The sequence below is a fragment of the Halictus rubicundus genome, chromosome 10 (assembly GCF_050948215.1).
Source record: "Halictus rubicundus isolate RS-2024b chromosome 10, iyHalRubi1_principal, whole genome shotgun sequence".
In the NCBI taxonomy this organism is placed as follows: domain Eukaryota; kingdom Metazoa; phylum Arthropoda; class Insecta; order Hymenoptera; family Halictidae; genus Halictus; species Halictus rubicundus.
This window is the reverse complement of record NC_135158.1, coordinates 8,946,588-8,965,891: the sequence shown is the minus strand read 5'-3', so window position 1 is coordinate 8,965,891 and position 19,304 is coordinate 8,946,588. Positions and strand designations below refer to the sequence as shown.

The 19,304-nt window shown below is 42.6% G+C and overlaps 1 protein-coding gene across 7 annotated transcripts in view; it reads left to right on the top strand.

The window, feature by feature from the left end:
- Mub (poly(rC)-binding protein mub) overlaps positions 1 to 19,304 on the top strand; it is a 237,973-nt gene that overhangs the window by 181,442 nt on the left and 37,227 nt on the right. For 6 of the 7 annotated variants that reach the window (XR_013082880.1, XR_013082879.1, XM_076794402.1 and 3 more), the window contains exon 5: positions 1,938 to 2,342. Coding sequence is in view for 5 of the 7 variants with exons in the window: in XM_076794402.1 (XP_076650517.1) it covers positions 1,938 to 2,342 (405 nt within the window). In the remaining 2 variants the exon portion in view is untranslated. The remainder of the gene's footprint in view (positions 1 to 1,937; positions 2,343 to 19,304) is intronic. The other variant, XM_076794401.1, reaches the window with a different exon arrangement.

The window sequence follows — 19,304 nt, the reverse complement described above, 5'->3', positions numbered from 1 at the left end:
TATCTCAGTACTTGTCACGCGTTATCACGTTAACGATAAAACGCCCCGTTCTGTTGGGAACAATTCACTGATAAAGAAGACTGTATTTAATTGTCTAATCGCGACAATTCCTTGTGGAAACATTAGCTAGTGGAACTCCTAAACTGGCTTAGAGCCCAAGAGTAGTATCCTAAAGCCACGTCTACGTTTAAGGAACATGAAACATGTGACATTCGATTCGGCAAGCATAAATGTATTTTTCTTCTTCCTGCGTTCTATCAGAAAGTTGAATTGTTTTCGCGAGTCTCGGTAAGTCGTCTCTTCTATGAATATCTCATCCAAGGTTTTGTATTGAGCACCATGCAGTAAGAAGTAAGAAGATTATACTGTTAGAGATCATAGAAATCGTCTTTGTTCCAACATGGACGGGAAGTTTCTATTTGCGAACGGAGAAGTGGCTGAAGGATTACGATTTCCGAACTCGTGGACTCTTGACATCGGGTTCATAGCTAGATTACGACATCCCATTGATTATTCAGCTCGTGTCCTTATTGTATTCCATCAATGGAAAGCTATATAACTTGTCCCCGTGGATGGAACCGATGTGAAAGACATCATGCAGTCTGAGAATAGAAAGGCAGAGAGAAAAGTACTGCTACTGTAGTCAATGAGCAAAAACGTTTATCATAAACATGCGAAATGGAAGCTTTCAAACGCCATTTCGAGAATTTCAACTTCGTCCTAGTTTTCATCAATGCTGCTTCTTCAGTAGCAATCAATGATTCTGGCTGCAGAAGTTATGAAAGAATCTATACATATTTACGAATGTAACTTTCCAAATTCACAGCTCAGACTACAACCACTTTGTTCTTGTGCAATCACTTCAAACTGCTATTGTGACCACATTAGCCTATTGCGCATATCAGTCTCAGTCAACCAAACTACAGTTAAGTTAATTTTTTACAGTACTACTGACCAGAGTGACATCTCCAAAATAAGACCAGCAAACAGTCAACACTGTAGTAGTTAACCCTCAGTGCACAGATGAAGAGAACTTCCGCGAATGTTTCGAGAAACAACGGCAAATAAGTGAGAATTGTTGAATAAATAAGCAGCAACTTTAGAAACATATCTGAAGCGAAATTAAACTATTTCCAAGGTTTTGTAGTAAAGTTTCGTATCAAGTTTCTTTTAGAGATACAACAACTTCCGGTAGCTCAAGTTTTAAACTAGAACCGAACAATTTTCTTCTCGATTTCCATCGGATCTGTGCACTGAAGGGTCAACCAACCAATACTGCTAAGAGCAAGCATGTCCGATTCTGTCCAATTCGACTCAGTGGCTCTCTTGATTTCCAAATTGAATTGCAAAATGAAATACGAGTTTGACCATTTGACTGCGACCCTCTCTATCTTAAGTGAAACCAAATACGATGCTATTTGAATCATGCTTACCTGTGCCCCTGATGTACGAACTCTCTGATCAAATGTAATCCAAGGTTCGACATTTTTATTTTACAATTATTGAAGTAAATATATTTAGTAGAGCACATATTAAGGATTCCATTTACGAAATCAATCTTGTCATTCTTCTAACCTATACCAGTTACGTTTGAGAAATTCTTCCATTGTAATCGTCCAAACTAAAATGTGTTAATAGCTCTATGAGGACGTATTTGCATATGCCTCTGTCGCAGTCAAAGGGTTAAAGAGAATCATTCAGTGTTCACATGCAAGAGACCACTGTCTCCAAGATGGACAAGTCGGCCATGTCCCGAGGACAGCACAATGGTCCAGGAACCGCGAAAACCTGGTCAAAATTCAAGTTTCACAGTTTTTTGAAAATTTGAAATGAAGCGCTCTCTATTGGCACCTGGACCATCGGTGCATCGACGATCCGCGAAGGTGGTTGGCGACCAGTTTACCCGCACCCGTGCGGTCTGTTTCTTTCTGTTTCAGTCCCCTCCCAAAGGTGCCACGATCCCTTATCGCCCCAAACCCCAAGTTAGTGGGCCAGTGATCCTGGCTGGTGGGCAAGCCTACACCATCCAGGGTAATTACGCGGTGCCCGCTCACTCGGACGTAAGTACAGTATTGCCATTGTCCGCGCCCGCTGCCGGGCCCACCCCGCCCTCGCTGAACACCCAAACTTTGACGACTTCGCCCTTCGCGGCCCACCCCTCTTCCTCGGCCTTTGCCGCTTCTCACGGGCAACCGCTCCTATCCACGGCCCACCTTACGACCCCACATCTTCCTCTCCACCCGAGCCCCTTACACGCCAGCGTGGCAGGCCTCGCCGACCCCCTGCTGAAGAGTGGACACTTGCAGGCAGCCCTCCCGCCCGCACACCTCGTGGCAGACGCCGTAAGTCTTTTGTTTTTCGTGATCCACCCTCTCCCGAACTACCCCCAAACGAGATACTTATCACCAGACCGAAACCCTCCGTACCCCAGGAAACCGGTACACCACCCCCGAGACGCCCCCCACCCCACCCCCTCACCAACCCAAACGAACTCCAACGTGTACACACACGCACACAACACGCGAGCGGATCTATTACTCTGCTCTGTTCCCTATAACCGAACCCCGTACTACCGCACACCGACACACCTTCTGTACACATCGACACAAACCGAATGAAACATCCACCCGATTCAGCCGCTCTACTATACACACGCTCTAGCCGTGCTCTACTCGAGTCAGATTGTATACCACACCCCCGACGATCGCGGTAATTGGTGGAAGTCTGGACGCATTTGTTTGGATGCGAGAATACAGGAAGATCGCGTTCGGTGGGGCACCGATGATTCATCCTTGATTGGGCGACCGATCGACATAAAGGGATCGGGACGATAGAGTCCAAGGTTTTTTCCATAAAGAAATTCTTACTTGGATTCGTACAGTTTACTCGAATTATTAAAAGAAAACGTATGTTCTGTAGAGTTGACGGAACAAATTTTTCTTCTGCATAAAAGTGCCACAGTTCGATGATAGAGTTTCTTGGGAATTATGTGAACAGTGTCTTGGGAATTCGAGAATCGTTTATCTTCGGGAATTCTCGTTTACAGCCGCGAATTTGTAGCTCGTGAAAATGAATAGGCCAGCACCGAGCACAATAGACGTCGAATGTATTAGAATACAGCAGACCTGCAGTATTCCTTGACCTTCGAAACGTGATCGTGTATGTGTGCGTGGTTCTTTTGCAGTTCGAAAATAGTTCAAAGGCGAAACAGTGTGGTACACAAAATTTATGTCGAAAATGCCGGGTGTACTCGCGAGGTCTTGCTGTACACTAACTCTGTTACGACGGGATAAATGATTATCTCATTGAGAACGCGTTTTTAACGGCGCGTTTATGAAAGCGTTTTTACTTTGGTTTGTACCGTCCATTATAACTCGTAAAACAGGCTATTTTCTTCAGAACGTGGCGCATAACACGGCGGAAGTTGTTACAGGTGTTCGCCTAAAACAATCCTGCTCCTTGATGTTGGGGAACAAATTCTTGGAGAGAAGGACCCAAGGTTTCCAACTTCTTTCGTAATTAGTAAATTCGTCTTTTAATGGGTCGTGGTAGTGGATAGAATCATAAAGAATTTATACATTTGTTTCTGAATTGTTTTCTGGTCCAAGACACTGTACGACTGACGTTAAACTATTATACATTCTCAAGCAAAATTAAATGCAGTTAAATGTAATCAATGCGCTGTCCGTTTCTGGTGTTTTACACATTGGTTGGTACATTTTTTAAATGTTAGTAACGCACGTGATCTAAATGTTGGAAGATGGATTATGAAGGGACAGGTACGTTTGTGGTGATGAAAAATTAATTTAAAATCAGACCCATCGAGTGTACGTTGTAAATATTTTTTAAGGTGCCCCACTGAATCGCATAATCACTGAAAAATCGATCTGCGATTTGTTATCATGGATTTGTTGTACTTTGAATGGAAAATGTCGATACTATGATAACCTTAAGAAGAAGTATTTTATGAGACAGTGAGGACATAATACTCGTCCTAAGCACACTCGACACACTCTTGACACTGATTCTAAAATCACACAAACACTCCACACGCACCAAGCACACATTAAATATACGCACTAAACACAAACACTGTTCGCGCGCGAGGCACACGTCTGACCATACGGAGCGTCTTGAACTATTCTACTTGCCGGCGGCACTCTTTTTCGATGCAAATTACAATAAAACCGCAACAAAAAATCGCAGATCAACTTTTCAGATGTTATTTCAAAGAGGAGATTTCCCTCAAACAGATGACATTAAAATCCACTATACAAAAAAATTGCTTGAACTCTGTACTCGTTTGAACTTACAAAACCTCGGGAGAGAAAAAAGCAACTCATTTCGTTTCACAACAAAAAAGGGACTTTAAAAAATCCGAGGTCAATTCGATGTTTAATATGTGCGCAGGCAGAATATCGTGACAATCTCCTCCACAAAATTACAGAAGTTCAAAGATCAACAATTTACAGCACAGTGCTCCTTCAAGTTTCTCAAGTATTCGACATTCTCAAGACGAACTTCCGGCGGAAATTTACGTTCCATACGGGAATGATTTTCCATGGGAACGATCCGGTTTACGGCTCACTTATGTGTCGGCACGGTTCGCACGCAACCGCGAATACCGAACGGTTTCAATATTTCGCGGTTCGGTTGGTTATCTCGGAAACGTCCGACGTCGAATATCCAATTTTCACCAAATGCCGCAGCGTCGTCGCGTAGAATGTTTTGCCCCCGAGTGTACCGGAATGCTCCACCGTTGTATAGGCCACCTGGTCCCCGTCCTAGAAAACCCTTTTACGAGCCCACAACCACCTTGGTCCACGTACATGCATCGGCAACCCTAAACACCTTGGCTTTCCGCTCGACGTCCTCGCGCGGAGCCTCGAGTAAATCATCCGGGGAAACAAGGTTGCCCGTAGTCGAGCGAACAGTTTTTCCGTCGAGCTCGAGAAACAACGTTACCCCGGAAAAACTGCGGGAAAATGCTCCCGGTTTTCCGAGGGAAAAGCTCGGGGCTGCGCGTGTCCCGTCGACGTCTCCCAATCGCGCGACTTCCCGGAGTATTGCTCCTCGAATCTGTCCCGCAGGAATCTTTCTGGAATCAATTTTGGCTCTGACTCGCTCCTTGTTCACTATTCAAGAAGCAACGATAATCAAAATTATCATTCACCTGTATTGATATCTCGAAATTTCTTTTGTGACTCGTAACCTCTTGGCCTCACTTTTGCATCCACTAGGCTCCTGTATAATGTGATCAAAAAATTGCTTGAAAAAGACTGTATACATGCTTTGTAGTAGTAAATCTATTTTTAAATTTTAGAATTTCACTGTAACGTGAAATACATGTATACAGTCTTCCTAAAGTTTTTCGAACGATAGCAAATGAATTTTTCTGTGCCAGCTGTAAGAAAATAGTGAAGAAAAGATATAGTCAAACCCGTTCTATGATCAGATAACAGAAATAGTTACGTTTGAGCACAGTTTTTCGCTTTTTCTGAAAACATAATTTGCGCCGCCTTCGCAGCAAATGCGCGATATGTTTATCGTAAGCGTATGTTCGCTGACCAGTTTAATATTCATAGGTGGAAACTGAATTTCCTCCAGAACGGTGCAAGGAGAATATTCATGGCTATCAAATTCGATTTAAAGTCTTCGCGTCTTGATGTCGCACATCAAGGGGATAATAATCGCGATGCAGATATTCATCGAATGAAATTGAGCCGAAATCAAAATTCAATTTGCACGCTGTTGAGCGCACAAGCTGCTCGCATTCGTCCTCGAATAGAGGGTAATTTCATGCTTCGGACTAATTACATAAAAACGAATAACGATCGCACACCTTTCCGAGCGGAATACCGCTCGAGGAGATGAAAATTTTTCACGGTGAAAACCGCCTTTGCTGCGCCAATTACGTTTCGGTAAAATAAAGAATAGTGAACAAGGGTTAAGGATTGTTTAATCGTTAAAAAAAAAAAGAAAAGATAAAATAAATTCCCGAGATTCCCCAGGGAGTCGCGCATTGTTTGGCAATGCGCTTTGCTTTTTATGTGATCCGCACGTGTCTGTTTATACGTGTATCGGTCGTCTCTGGTTTGTTTCGTTTCCCGGCCTCCCTCTTTTATTCTCCGATTTTGTTTGCATATCTCTTTTCGTTCGAACGTTCGCCGAAAAAACGCTTCTGATGTACTCCCCTACCAGCTGAGGTCTCGGTGTTTACGTCTCTACCTTTCTTGTGCTTGCGATTGGTAGTGAGTTGATTGCCTGCCTGGAAAACCGCTTGCCGTCCTTCACGGTGCACAGATTAATTCGTTGCATGCGACATGAAATATACACGATCGTACGGAACGCGCGATAAGCGCGACCGGATAACACCGGCAAAAATGGATCGCGCGTTTCATACGGGATGTCTTAGCGTAGGAGATACGAGCGAGCACGAGGTGATTCTACGTATAAAGATAAGTAAAAAAAGTCGAGCAACATTTATTCGATTGACGCTTCGTTCTCGAGAAAATTTCTTTTGAATCTTCGACGGATTCGCGATAAGTAGAATCGGTCGGCAGTGATCAGACGCGTCAGCCGAGTTCGACCGACGAATTTATCGTAATAAAAATTATATACAATCTGAATAAATTGTCAGTTTTATGAGGTAAGAATAGGAATAAAACCTTTTAAAATTGACAGCTTTAAATTTATTCAGGTCACCTGTAATTTTCATCAAGGAATCTCCTCGTTGAATAGACCAGCCTACAGGACTCGCGATTTCGACGAACCTCCAATTTTCCCGAAAACGAAGCGTCAACAGAATAATTGTTGTTCAACTTTTTTTCACTTAGTTTTGCACATTGAATCATGCTCGCACCAGTCGTCCCGAGACACCCTGTATCGTACACAAGTTTTGCGGAAGCTCGCCGTTGCTCGTGTGTTCGTGTCGTGGACTCCTCTTTACGACCGGCGATTATTTTCATTCGAGGTCGAACCTTTTTTGCAACCGATGATTTTTTACCAGGATGCTTCGTTGAACTTCGCCGCGGCAGCTTCGCAGAGATACCATTCGAAATAGCATGTATGTACAATTTGATTACCGTGGCTTCGAATCGGCTAATTGAATTGCAAATCGCGCGGCATAAATCGAAGTAGGCTACTTAAATATTCTAATGGTTTCGGGGAAACTACGCGGGGGAAATTTTCATGGCGCTGAAATTCATTCATTAAGTCACTTCTATAACTTGAGAATATTACAAATGAATGGGATCGGTCGCTGAATATTCACGTGTTGTTCGCAGTTAGATTGGACTGAATATTTATTGTTCGATGCGGGGCCGGTCGCGGTGATCCGACGAAGTTCTCTCGAACAATAAATATTCATTTTGGTAATGTTTTCGCGTGTATATTCCTTCGAAGTTCGTTACGAAGTTAATGGAACATCGATCGTGTCTTGGAGATCGTCTTCGGTGCCGTTGTATTTCTTTTAGCCGATCGAATAAACAAAAGTTGTACCCGATATTCCGATATTTGTACTTGTAGATACAGAACGAATATAAATATTCCTGTCAATAATGTTTCTTTTTTGCGGATATTTCTTCGAACCGCGTGACGCAGTTAATGAAACATCCAATCGACGCTTTAACCCATTCGCATCACGAGGAGCAATGAAGAATAATTATCACCAATTTTTTAATTGGATTCAACGATTCAAGCAGCGAAGAGATATTTCCGTGGCCCCTCACGGGGTGTACTCGGCGGTAGTGGGGATAATTCCGCGACGTTTATCATCCAGGCCTTGGCGACATACATAGAGGAATCACTGTACTGTTAACACTAGGTTCACGGGACCCGTCAAAATACTTCCAATATTGTGGAATTGTTCAAAAAATTTGTTTCTCTAGGGGTGTATCTAATTAAAACAAAAACTGGCTAAAAATTTGGGCAGCAAATTCTTGCAAAACAGTCACTTTTAGTGCTCCGTGAACCTAGCGTTAAATACGAAATTGCGCTTCTGGTGATAGCGGCCAGGAAAATAGCGCGCATATACAGGGTGGTTGGTAACTGGTGGTACAAGCGGAAAGGGGGTGATTCTATACGAAAAAAGAAGTCGAAAATATAGAATAAAACTTTTTCGTTTGAGGCTTTGTTTTCGAGAACATTGAGTTTGAAAATGCAGCCAATGCGCGTGTTATTCGATAGGAATTGTCTGCTGCGTCTGACCATGACCTACCAATTCTACTTCCTACGCATACTAAAGCACGCGAACCCGACGGATCTTTAAATTCGATTTTCTCGGAAACAAAGCCTCAAACGAAAAATTTTTATTCTATATTTTCGACTTCTTTTTTCGCGTAGAATCACCCCCTTTCCGTTTGTACCACCGGTTACCAACCACCCTGTATATACGCTAACGATACAAATGGGTTAAATCGAATTACTCTGTTTACCGGGTAAGGTGTTCGAAAGTTTACGACCGCCGTATAGCGTCGGAAGATGATTCTTTTGCCCGAGTCCACGCTCGAAACACGTCCATCGCGCTATTTACACCGCCGTCGAGATTGAAATCACCGGAGTATTATGCAAATCGCCGGCATAATGAAACGTCAAGTGGCCGATTGAAACCTGTTTATCACGGTTGAAGTTTAACGACTCGAGTCAGCGACTTGAATTGCGATCGGTTTCGCGCAGCAGTCGGTTTTCCTTTGTCGAACTTCGTTGCGAAAATTGTACATCGTTTTTAAAAAAAAAAAAAAAAGAAAACCACAGAAATTAGAACGATCCGGTGTCCAGCCGATCGCGCGTTCCGTCGATCGGTAATCGACCGTGATATACTCTTCACGAGAATCGTATTCGACGACTAAAACAGTCCATTACACGACAGTCAAACCACCACAGACACCAACGAGGATCGAGAAGCGTCGCGTTTCCGTTCTTTCCGGACGCCCCCCTGGTTTGATCGGTTTACGATCGTTGTGAAGAACGAAAAAACAAACACACACACACACACACACACAGCACCCGAAACGGGGACAGAACTTCGCCGGAAGTTTTCTCCCGGATGATCGAGCCTGCTTTAGCATGAACGCGCTTACTCTCACGTGTCGCACGATGGATTTTTTTTTCGGTCCACGGCTAATTGTTGGAGCCAACGGATCTTCCAGCGGTCGCGTCTTTCCAAAAAGAAAAAAGAAAAGTCACTCGACAAAAATGGTCCGCCAGCGTCGATTTCTGCCGAACCGATCGCCCGGCAGACAGCTTTGGGATCCAAGCTAACTTCGTAACTCGAGGATCTACGAGTCGCTTTGTACTCGAGGATTTTTTACCGTTATTCGGTAAACAGAAATCGCTGGTTTTGCCGAGCGGTTTCGAGACGCTCGTGACCTTCGAGGATCCTGGAGAGCTTCGGAAGTTACCGCAACATGTCCCAAACTGTTACCAGACTGGTCCGAGGTTCCCCAACCGGTTCGGGACATGTTCGAGCGGCACGGATCCCATCGCTGCCCGGCAGACGCCGATGAAACGCCACCCTGATAATTTTGCGATCTTTCAAAGCAAACACGCCTGGTTGTTGGTCAGCAAATAGGGGATGTTCCAGCGTCTAGCTACCCTGCTAGGGGTACTCGCGAGCTTTTGTTCCTCTCTCTCTCTCTCTCTCTCTCTCTCTCTCTCTCTCTCTCTCTCTCTCTCTCTCTCGCTCTCTCGCTCTCTGGCGTTTCGTTTGTTTGACACACACGCATATAATGTGTGCGTACGCGGCGAGGGAATAATGCTACGTGTCGACTTGAGGATTTCGCTCTTGACAGTGGTGCAACCCTCGCTAGGGACAGACTCGCTCGATGTTGCTCTAACTTTTGGGGAGAGCGAGACTCGTTGGAGTGCAAGTTGACATAGGTGTAAGGTTACTCTCGCGTGGAAATACAGCGTTAGGGGGCTAAGAAATCAATGGCGGCCGCCGACAATTTGCTGAACCCTGCAGCCTATTTCAGCTGATTTTGCAGTCTGTGTTTGGGGGGAGGGGGGAGATTCGAAGTGGACTTCACTCGATTTCAAATGATTTATTCGCTTTTACAGACGTGAAACGTGATTGTTCTCTTGAGCGATGGTCACTAAGGGTGTCGCACAGGTTGCCAGCATCTTTCAGAAATAAATATCAAATATATCAGTTTTTGGGACTACGTAAATTATCGTCGCACGAGCAGCTCGACTTTTTCATGTTTCTGCTTATTAAAATACTGAAACACAATCACAGCCGTTAGTGTTCCATGTATACTCTCTTCTATGTCGTACAATTTAGAAAATTATATGCAGAGGACTAGTGATTGTGGTCGTTTGGAGAAATTTGCATTACTTATGGAGCGATCCAATATGAAAACGTTGAAAATTTTATCGAGATAGCGCAAGGGTTAAACACAGACTGTAAAATTCATAAAAAGTGTCGCGAGACATTGCAGAGTTTATCCCACAATTGTCCTGTTTAATAGTTTATTATCAGGGTTCGGCAATGTAGTAAAAGTCCTCCGAATATGACGGTCAGGATTGGTGTACTCGAGCTTGTTAACAATGTTCCAAAACCTTTTGTTCTTTCTACAATAGTGTAAAAATGGCTTCGGTTCCGCTATTCTACTTTGGTAATCGAATAACTTGAACTGCCGTATTGTTAGGCGTACAAATTAATTCGTGACTCTCAGTCAATTGTAACTTCGTTTTAAAATTGAACTTGTTATCGGATTCGTTCGTTTTCTCGTTATAGAAGTATTATTCTCGAAAATAATACAATATACTAAGTAGACAAATCAATTCGCCCCTCTCACGAGTCAATCGTAGCTCCATTTTAAACTTCAATTTGTTACTCGATTCGTTAGTTGAATGTAGAATGAAACGTATAGAAAATGGTGGGGATTATTTTCAAGAATGTATCTTGATTGTTCGCAAGTAAACGACGAATTAATTTGTATACGTAATACTATTTTTCAATCTGAAGCCTCGCAATGAAATTGTTACACAAGGGGTTAAAAAGACATTTGGCATTTAAAGAGTATTCGTTAATAATTACCAGTCAGTTTGATCCAAAAAAAGTTCAGAAGCATAAAGCAACAATAATGTTGCATCGAAAAATGTGAATTCCGAGTCCAGCAAAACCGTGGCAAAGGAACAATTTTCTCTCGTCTGCGACAATCCTGATCGTTGGAGGGCGTCGTTCGGGGAAAAAAAAAAAGAAGAAATTTCTCGCGTGTTTCAACCGGTCGGATGATCGATTGATCGTCGAACCGAACATTTTAATTGCACAAAGCGGCAAAGAGAGAGGAGAGCTGGGCGACACGTTGTTTGAACGGGTTCAAGACTTTTTCGTTTGCGGGGAAGAGGGACAGGCTCGTTTGCCGAAGCAATTGATTCTGCATTTTCTATCTGCCGGCGCGAACATCGGCCGGCAAACATAATTACCGGCTTTAACGGCGACGTTTGCTAATTAGGAACTCTTTTTGTGCGTGGACGAAACACAAACAGTATGCGCTCTCTTTCTCTATCGTTCCCGTGTTTGTTGACAAACCGAATTATTAAATAAGTGCGTTCCGAATGGCGCGGGTTTGCGAATCGCGTTCAAATAAACGCAAACGCGTCCGACTTGCGTCAGAATTTTTTAAATTGCGGTCGGAATACGTTGTAAATCCGGGAAAAGTGTCGAATTATCTCGGTCGAACTGTTTTTTTTTTTATTTCGGGTTTGGTAATTTTTCGATTTTCCGTTCGGCGTACTAATTGGTCGAGACAATAGCTGATGGAACTCTCTGGAAGTTATACGAGGCTGCTTCTAAACAGCAAATAGTTCATAGCTGCTGTAGCATTTTTTATTCATAATCTTTTATTGAAACAGAGTTAGCGAGAAATTATTAAATTGACGACGTTACGACTGTAGCATCTTTTATTCGGAATATTTGATTCAGTAGAGTCATAGAAATATTATTAAATGGTAATTATTACTCTTAAAACATTCGGCTACATGCTATGCTATTTTGTTTAAGCAAAGTTATTAATTGTTTAGTACCGCATTCGGTTTTGCATTTCTTTCTGTACGTAGAAGCGTTGGATTTTTGAGTTTTCAGTGATTGTTTTCAAATAACAATTTGATGATATCCCACCACTTAATATGTCATATTTTGTCCAATTTTCAAAAGAAAATAATTTCCATTTCTAAAATCAATTGGCACAAAAATACCGGCACAAAAATCCGAATCAATCGTGAACGCTCAAAGCCGCCATTTATTAAATAAACAATTCTACAGATAGCTAGGGTTGACGCTATCAGTCGTTCGCAGTCCAAAGTTCATGACGATCTATTCCTGGTGTCTATTGAATAATAAATGAAGCCTTGTGTCAACACCGTCACAGACTCATCATGACGAACGAATAATATTCCTTGGAGGCATTATTCATAGATCATCGCGAAGGATTCTCGCTATCTCGTTGAAACGTCGGATTCTCGTTTGTCAATATAATATTTACCATCGAACTTCAACGCGACGCGAATTGCATGATTTATGGACAATGCTACAATTCTGTAGAAATCTAGTCGAATAACCATCATAACCGTATCCATTCGTCATCCGAAATCGGAACATCTGACCTTTAAAAGCGTGCGTGATCATTGCAATTTTTCTGTCAGCCAGAGTTCCATCAGTCAATTATCTCTTGACACAATAGTTGCAAAACGAACCGTACTGGAAATATTCCGTCGCGCGAATTTCAACGAAACGCAAATTCGCACGCTATATTATTTAATTCGTTATGGTGTGTCTATCGGAAATAAAAAATCTCGCGGCCTCAAAAGTCAGTGGAAACTAGAAATTATTTCAACGATAGTCTATATTTCAAAGTTGCATGTTCTCGAATCGGTCTTCGTGAGCTGTTCTCGCGAGGTAGTCGGGATCTATCGATCGGATTTCCGAAAAATCACATGTATCGTGCAACGAGGGTCTATCTTTCGGTTTACCGGAAGTCATCAGGGTCAGGAGAATCAATCAGGGTGGCGTATCTTCGGGTTTCTTCCGTCCTGGCTTCCGCTTCTCTGCGCTTTTCGACGAGCTACGACTGACACGGAGCCCCCCCGACTTCCACGATTTTGCTTCTCTCGGACCGATGGGGCCGAGAAACCGCAGAAAAGAGATAACGAACCAAAAAAAAAAAAGAAAAGATGACACACACAGAGCGATGCGTAGACGAGAAAGATGGCCGCCACGTCTCACCGCGCACGCACACGGCTCATTTGCATTTTCACTTGTTCTCCGCGGCCCGACGATTCTATCTCTCTCTCTGTCTCTCTTTCACCATTTTTTCCGTCTTTCGTTTTATTCGTTTCTGTTCACTTTTTGCTCCTTTCGTTTTCCATTCGGTTCTTGTTGCTCTTTCTTTTCACCACCCCCCACTCGTGAAATATGTCGCTACGGGGAAACATTAGCTGATAGGGATGGGGATGGTCGACATAAAACTATGAAACTATAAGCGAGAATTACAACAAAACAAAGACCAGTATGCATGCGTGGCACGAGAAAAAGGTAGATTTACATAGGTATATTATATACTACTACATTGTGCTCTCTCTCTCTCTCTCTCTTTCTTTTTCTATTTCTCTATTCCACCGTTGCTCCTATCCTGTGATTATTCAGTTTAATCAGTTTCAAGGTCCCTGTTTCTCTTTCTCTGTCTCTCTTTCTCTTTGCTTGACACGCCTCTCTCTCTCTCTCTCTCTCTCTCTCTCTCCCCCTCTGCTTACAGAACACAATTTATACGTCTTCGCTTCTTCTCCCTCGCGACGGGATCTGACCGGAAGTCCCTCGACCGTTCTCTTTCTCGGACTATAACACACTTTCATCCCCTTGCACTTTCAATGTTTCGCGCGTCTCTTCTCGAATGTCGCGGTTTGCTGAATTTCTTAATCATTTCCGCGAAACGATCCGGTAGAAGTTTCCGTACACCTCCAATTTGATATTGACATTGAGCCGTCGTACGATCGTTTTGCAAAAAGATTTTCCGGAAATGGAGGATGGGCTGGAAGGGATTTGTAAGTGTGTTAGACAATTCGAAGAATCACATGAACATTTAATTCTCGTCTTTGAAGCATTTGAGTGTAAAATGTGCAGTTTCGTAGAAAAGAGAGTCTTTCTATATGTGTCGATATCAAGCTCAATTTCTAGAAAGAAGATAAATGTGTCTCTTAATAGTTGAGAAATGTTTTAAATGACATTAAGATTAAATTCTCATTTTTGAGACATAAATAACAAAACAATTCTTACTGCTACTGCTTCGATAAACTGTTCGTGTTCGAACGAAGTAGATGCAACATCTTTTTCCCGGCACCAAAACTAAACAGTTTAAAGAACGTAAAAATGGCTTTCGGATTTGTGCGAAACGATCATTTCACAATTATTTTCCACAAAATGCTCGGCACTCGCTTCGCTTGGGAACCCGAAAGAACATATTTATCACAAACCTCGTCACGAATCCACAAAAGTCGGCTCTCGAATAGTGTCAAAATGGCGTCCCTTCCGGTCACCAGCCTTCGCCGCGCGTAACCAGCATCGGAGTCAAAAGAGCTTCGTTCGGAATGTTATCACGCAACGATCTGTAGCTTCACCGATCCCCCACGAGTCCGTGGATTTTTTTTTTGTTCACACACGAGAAAACCGATCCGAGTCCGTCGACGTTCTCAGCACAGCTTCCGCGATTTAATGCTATCGACACCTAGCGAACGAGAGATAGCTGCGGTCCGACGTGCGTCGCCGAAAACAAAGCAAAGGTAAATATCCGCAGAGAGCAAGACCGCTTCGGCTTGGTAGATCGATACGCCCGGATCGATCGGCAGAGAGATCCGAGAGCCGAAAAAGTGAAGCGAGACAAACACCGCTGAAACGATCGAAAATGAGTTCTGTATACGTATGTACACGCTTTCGCTTTTGACGGCTTCGCAAGAAAACTCTCTTTCCTCTTCCTCCTTTCTCTCTATCGTGTCTCTTCTATTTTACACGCTCATACGTATCACAATACTCTTCCTTCATCTTCTATGGGACCGGTGTCTTGCGTGGGCGCATTTGCCTAAACGTCGACTCGATATCAATTTAAAAAGTAAGATTGATATCGCGCCGACGGACATGTAAACGCGCCGGACGACACATTTCTTTCTCTTTCTTTCTCTGATTTCTATCTCTTCTTGGTTTTCGTTCGTTTCATCGCCTTCGTCCTTGAGTTGTCCATCGTCCCGTTGCCATTCCTCTCTTAGAACAGCATGGCTTTCCAGCACTCTCTTTAGCTATGAGAATATTCAAGAACGTTCGCGCGAGGGTGGGCTGCCCTGACATCACGTTTCCACCATCTTAAGCAGGCTAGAATGTTACCGTGAACATTATGTACTACCTTAATTTGATTATTTATTTTTTTTTTTTTTTTTTTTGTTTTTTTTTCTGTATTTTTCATTTTGTTCTCTGCGACCAGCAAACGCCGTGAGATCTCGTCCAAGTTCCACGTGAAAATGGCGTTCGTTCAAGCGGCAGCATAGTAACGCTGCCGTCGTTGCGGCTATAGTCTGCAGAAGAATTGTGGCCGCAGACCTGCACACGTTTTTGTGTGGAACCGTGACTATAGTCGGATCTAAATTACTTTAATCGTCAAGGTTATAAATGAGTATCCTTGCATCGGACACTGTACGACTATAGTCAAGTCTGAATTAACCAGCCGATCGAGGACACAGATCCCCACCATTACTTAGAAGTAGTGTCATCACTTTTTTTATTACCACTAATTTTCTTATTAGATTAATGTGTCTATAGCCGGATCAAAAAGAAGCTCCACGTTCGAGGTCGTTGATGAACTACCCCTATCGTTTGCCGAATTTACGTTGCATCTAGCTTGTTTGTAAAACTTAAACTTTGCCTGCAGGAGAATCAAAATTTAGTAGACCGTCGTGGACACTAAAAGCAGCCGTCTCCTTTTTATATCGTAAAATTTTGATTTCTTTCAATCCACCTGACAGCAAGCGTATCTCGAACGAAAGAATTCCGAATTTATTTTGAGGAAATAACGTTCGCAGAATTTTGACCGAAGAAGCGACCGGAAAAATTTTGATCCGACTATAGGACGGCGTTTGCAACGTTCAAGGACGCATAGCATACGTACTGTGTAACTATACCGCGAGCATACAGGCTAGCCTAGACGATACTGCAAGTAGATGAAATGATACTTTTTTCGGATTTCATGTTTTCTAGGACACAGTTTATACATACACGAAGAGAAAGAAATCCTAGATCTCTACCCCGCCATTTCGATCCTCCTCACAGCAAGGAGCAAGAGAGAATGCATTCTTCATGTTCGAATTTGTTTAATTATATATATATGTATATTTTTTTTTCTCTATCCTTTTTAGTTTTCTCGTTGTTCGTTTCATTTATAGCTCGTCCCGAGACGTCATTCATCATGGACACGCCATTTTTCGAATTTTGCGATCGGTAGTAATTAGCCATCGCAAGCTCCCGTTTCACCGTCGCGATTTTAACCGGAGATATTTTGCAGTAATTAACGTTTTACATTGGTTCGTTGCGCCGCTCTGTTACCTGTTATAATTACAAATTAATCGCCGCTTATTTTTAGGACGGTCGATGAGTTTGCTCGGCGAATTCCCGTGATTTCGCAACGTAAATGCGTACATGCGCTTGTTTGTTTCTACTTCCAAATTTTTCGTTCGGATATATTTTAATTGGACCTTTTAGCGAACATTCGCTAAATATTTATGTGAACTGTATGCAACAGTTTTTGCCGGTGGTAGTGATTAACAGGCAAGTAATTTTTACGATAACCCTCCGGATCGAAAACAGAATTACTGTAAAAGCAGTGTAAATTTTGGCAAAAGCGCGACGAAATTATTATGTTTTCAAAGAATCAATTATGCCCGTCAGTTAACATGAGATTTTCAAAATTATTTAAATACTGTCTGAGAATAGAAGTTTCTCAACTTCTCATAATTAATCGTGGCTGGACTGCAGGTTTTTATGCAAGACAATAATTTACTGGAACAATTCTACGTAATTCTATCGATTTTAATAAATTGAAAAATATATAATAGTGCTTTATATTCCCACGCACTCGTTTTTCTCATTGAAAAATAACCGCAGTCCAACCTCGACAAAGACGGCACAATATTCACTGTCGATTGTTCAATCTCGTTTCGATTCGGAGACGAGAAAAAGGTATAAAAATTCGCCCAATCAAGAGGCGTGTAATTCCGAAGTCATGCATAAAGCTCATCGACCAATCCGAACATCTCCGCCAATCCGGGATCACGATTAATATGCAAAAAGAAGTCTACGTTTTTCAGCTCGATTAATTCGGCCACGAGGATATAACGAATCAAAATTCCGAAGCGGTTCGGAACACGATCGTCTAATCAGCAACGTCGAAATCTAAAAACCAGCTGCACCGATTTCGAAAACGAAGACGATCGAGCCAGGATCGTTTCGATTAAGTGCCATTCAGGCGCAACGAAACCGAACCATTGTGAAGCGTGTTCTTCAGTTACGTAGATGCATGCTGTCACGGTTTTTCGTCTCCACCTCGTCTCTCTCTTTTTCTCTCTCTCTCTCTCTCTTTCTCTTTCTTTCTATCTCTTTCTCTCTCCCCCCTCCCCCGAGATCGTTCCACTTTTCACCCAAGCATCCCTAATAGGTTCGGTTTCAGTCCCAGAAAAGGTTTTTCTGTTTCTCGGACAAGTTTGTTCCAATCGCATCCCCCTTGGTCACAATGATTCTGTCTGTCCAGTTTATTAACGCGTTCGGGATCCCTCGACTTCCGGTCCCCAATGACGCGAAGCGATCTCCAGAATACAGAGCTGTACATTTTGCCATACACATCGTGTCGAGCGACTCGTTTCCCGACGAGAGATCATCCCCCCTGTACTTTAGATCTAGAGAAGAACGTTGGCTTCTTTCGTCGCCGATCTATAGTTTAGCTTTCTTTTTGTCGGCCTTGCCGAGCTGAGACGTGTTGGATCACGGAAACTGTTCCGGACACCTCGATAATCTTGCTTGATAATTTTCGCTTGAGAAAATATTGGCATATTTTTAAAAATCATCGTCCACAAACGGTTAAACTAGCTGTTCCCGAAATGAAGAAATTAACTGTATTTGGTTAGCAGTGAACGTTTTTTAGGTTTAACAAAGAGATAGTTGCATTTCGAATGGAAGATTTTCCAGGACTAAAGAGTTTCTGTTTTCGAAAATACGAGTTTTACCTTGTACAGGACGTTCCAGAATTTTAGAGAACAGTTGTAACTGATTTCAAAAGAATAGCAACTGAATCGCTGATAATAATTATGTTAGTTGCATCGGTGGGTTTCATTCGGTGAAAAGAAATTGCGTAAACGACAGTGTGGAAGGTATTTTACAGAATTGTAATTTTTAATATGTTTTCATACATCCAAGTTTATATAATTCCCCCCTCCCCTCTCTCTCTCTCTCTCTACAAAATTGCAGAAAAAAAATCCTGGAACGTTCTGTGTCTCGTGAATAATTGAATCGGATTAGAGGTCATCGTCATACAGGTTGATTCAAAAGAAAAGCCAAATACTTTCAGTGACACAGAGTGTAGATCATCGTTAGTAGCGAATAGTGCATAGGAGGTCAATTTCGAGTCGTACACAGTGAAATTATTTAAAATAAATAGTAAACCAATTAACGAATCATCGACTCACGAATTCCAAGCTTGAGTTTCAAATTTTCCGACACAACTGATGTTATTCGAAAAACGCAGATTGCTTTATAATAATGACAAAATCTCTTTATTCTGGTCTTTTACAACTTTTGCAATCACATGTGCCTGAACAAGGACGTCTATTCGAACATTTCTCGTGAAAACACTTTCATAACTCCAATGATTATAAAATCAAAAATCAGAAACTAGTGATTTCGATTCATCCGGTAGTTGTAGCGTTAAATAACGAAACAAATTTCTATTACAGGCTCTTCCTCTAAAAATTGTTAGTACAATTTATTCGGTGCATTCGTTTTGTGTGACGTTGTAATACTTTTTTCCCCAATTTCACGATAAAAAATTGACCAAACATGCAGCCAACGGCCGCCGTCCCCGTAAGCCGATACCACCGTATCTGGCTGGATATCGGTAACCGATTTTGAGTCACTCTGTACAGTCGCGCAATTACGCGGTGGTAATATGTGGGCATAGATCGCCGGATCGCAGCCGGCAGCCTAATTTCGTGCCACGAGAAACTGGAGGACTCGATAAATTCTCGCGTAGCCGCCCCCACCCCCCTCTCTTCGT